General features: G+C 53.3%; 1 protein-coding gene across 1 annotated transcript in view; it reads right to left on the bottom strand.

The window, feature by feature from the left end:
• Positions 1 to 1871, bottom strand: part of LOC143033526 (uncharacterized) — a 3114-nt gene extending 1243 nt beyond the window's left edge. Inside the window, exon 1 of the mRNA XM_076199019.1 lies at positions 1 to 1871. This exon is cut by the window's left edge and continues 1243 nt beyond it. Coding sequence (XP_076055134.1) covers positions 1 to 1871 — 1871 coding nt within the window.
• Positions 1872 to 2500: the final 629 nt, after the last annotated feature.

The raw sequence follows: 2500 nt of genomic DNA, 5'->3' as shown, positions 1-2500 counted from the left end.
TATGGTTTTGTCTTAACCGAAAGCTCACTAATTAACTCAATGCGGTGGGGCTCCACCTGGGCTTGCCCCGGCTTGTCACTAAAAATGTGGCCAAATTCCCTGCACAAGGACACAGCCTTGTTCTTCTGCTCGCTTGTCAAACAGTCACTCACCGCCACCTCCTTCCATGTCTCACCTTGCCTGACCTGCACTGTCTCAGGACCCACATCGCTCTCAGTTTCCTCCGAGATGACGGTAGCACAACCTACAAGCTCCCTCGCCTCGTCCTGGAAACACTTCCTAACTAGGCGCAGGCATCCTAACTGCTCGGACGTCCTACGTCCTGTCACCCACTCCCTTCCTATGCTCATGCTAGCTACAGACTGCTGAGGCTCTATATAGTTCTTTAGCATGTTCACATGGAAGCGCTTAGTCTTATGGTGACCCATCTGGATTGTGTAATTGACCTCTGAATTCCTGGCAACTACTTCGAAGGGCCCACGCCAGGTGGCTAACAACTTATTATGGGACGTAGGCATTAACAACAAGCACTTGTCCCCTGGAAGAAACTCTCTCAGCGCGGCCTTCCTATCGAAGTGGGACCTCTGAACCTCCCTGGCCTTAACCAGCTCCTCCTTAGCAAGTTCACACGTGGCCTGGAGCCTGTCTGCCAAGTTGAGCACATACTCGTACGTGGAGCTAACCACGGGATCCGGAACATCGTCGTCCCACAGCTCACGTAACATCTGGAGGGGCCCTCTGACTTGCCTCCCGTAAATCAACTCAAAAGGGGAGTGCTTCAAGCTACTCTGAGGAACTTCGCGATATGCGAAAAGCAAGGGGGCAATAAACCTAGGCCACTCCTTAGGCTGTTCGTTCATCATCCTCCTTAGCATCTTCTTCAACGTACCGTTGAATCTCTCACACAGACCATTGCACTGGGGGTGGTAAGGAGTAGTTCGGATGCCTCGGATTGAAAGCAAGCGCAGGAACTCGTCCATCATTCCCGAGGTGAACTGGGTTCCCCTGTCGCTAAAGATCTCCTTGGGCATTCCTAATCTACTGAAAATTCCCAACAGTGCCTCCGCTACAGTGGTGCTCTCTATGTTCTTGAGAGCCACGGCCTCTGGCCAACGAGTAGCGAAATCGACTAACGTCAATATATACTTATATCCCTCTCTCGATCGGGGTTCAATGGGTCCCACGATATCGACCGCAACGCGTTCGAATGGCGTTGCTATAATGGGGAGGGGTTGCAGGGGTGCAGGCTTAACTCTGCCCCGGTCTGTGGTCCTCTGGCACGTGTCGCAAGATTTGGTCCAACGGGATATATCCGTGGCCATACCCGGCCAAAAGAAATCCTTGCTGATCCTGTTGAGGGTCTTAGTGTATCCCATGTGACCTGCTAAGGCTGCCTCGTGTCCAAGCTTAAACACTGCCTGCCTATACCTCTCTGGTACTATAAATTGGTGCTTAATCTCCTGACTTGTCTCAAACTTCCTATACATCCTCCCTGCCTTCCTCACATAAGTCATAACACCCTGACCCACTCGCCGCACGGTACCATCCTGAAGCTGCCTACGTACGGTTTCTAACGAGGGGTCGTCTAGCTGCCTATCCTGAACTTCCTTGGAGTCTATTAACTCCTGTATCTCAGGCACCGTCAGAGGCGCCGCGGTAGAAAGGTTTCTCAGCATCGCGCGGGTTACTACGGCCGCGGTGGTCTGAGTTTCTGCCTCTGCGGTGCTCGCATTGCGCGCCCCCGGAATATTGCCAATCACGCAGTCACTTATGGGATTGCGCATGACCGCCGCTGCTACCCATCCGGTATAGATGTCCGACTCCACGTGCACGGTGGCCTCGGGCACGACGGTAGTGGAACCGTCTGCCATGCTGCACTTAACCTTCCTTCCCGTGTACTGCTCGGGCCTGACCAAATACCCTTTCACTATGCACCCTGTGCAGCCCGAATCTCTCATAACATATGCCTCCTCACCATTCACCAGGCCTAACCAAAGGTTAAGTCCTTCCTGGTTCTCTAGTCATAGCTGGTGCGCCCCGTGGCAGCCTCCTGTTACCATGGCAGGAGGACCTTCTGCCCTCATACGTGACGAGTTCCCTGCATAGGAGGGACGCTCGTTACTGGCCTGACCTTGAACCGTGCTCGTGGAGTGATCATCCTGGATGCTCATCAGACTGGCAGCAGCTACGCGCGCACCCGTTCTCCAACTCTGCACTGGCTGTTCACGCCCCTTGGGTTGCATTCCGCCATTTTGTTGGTGACGCCCTCGTGACGCCATCCAGGCACCAGGCCTAACCTTATTCATGCCACTCCTATCGGCTTCCTGCCGCCTATACCATTCACTCGACTGACCTACCTCCTCAGCACCTCCTACTCCCTTGCTCTGTTCCCTCTTAAATGTATTCCTCCCATACGCTGCATAATGTGCTTCAGCCTTAACACATACATCATCTATGCTAGTCACCTTATCTAATCTAAGTTGTGCAACTAATTGAGGGC

Source organism: Oratosquilla oratoria, chromosome 16, assembly GCF_046742065.1.
Source record: "Oratosquilla oratoria isolate Oo_2021 chromosome 16, ASM4674206v1, whole genome shotgun sequence".
Taxonomy (NCBI): Eukaryota; Metazoa; Arthropoda; class Malacostraca; order Stomatopoda; family Squillidae; genus Oratosquilla; species Oratosquilla oratoria.
This window is presented reverse-complemented; position numbering and strand designations above follow the sequence as displayed.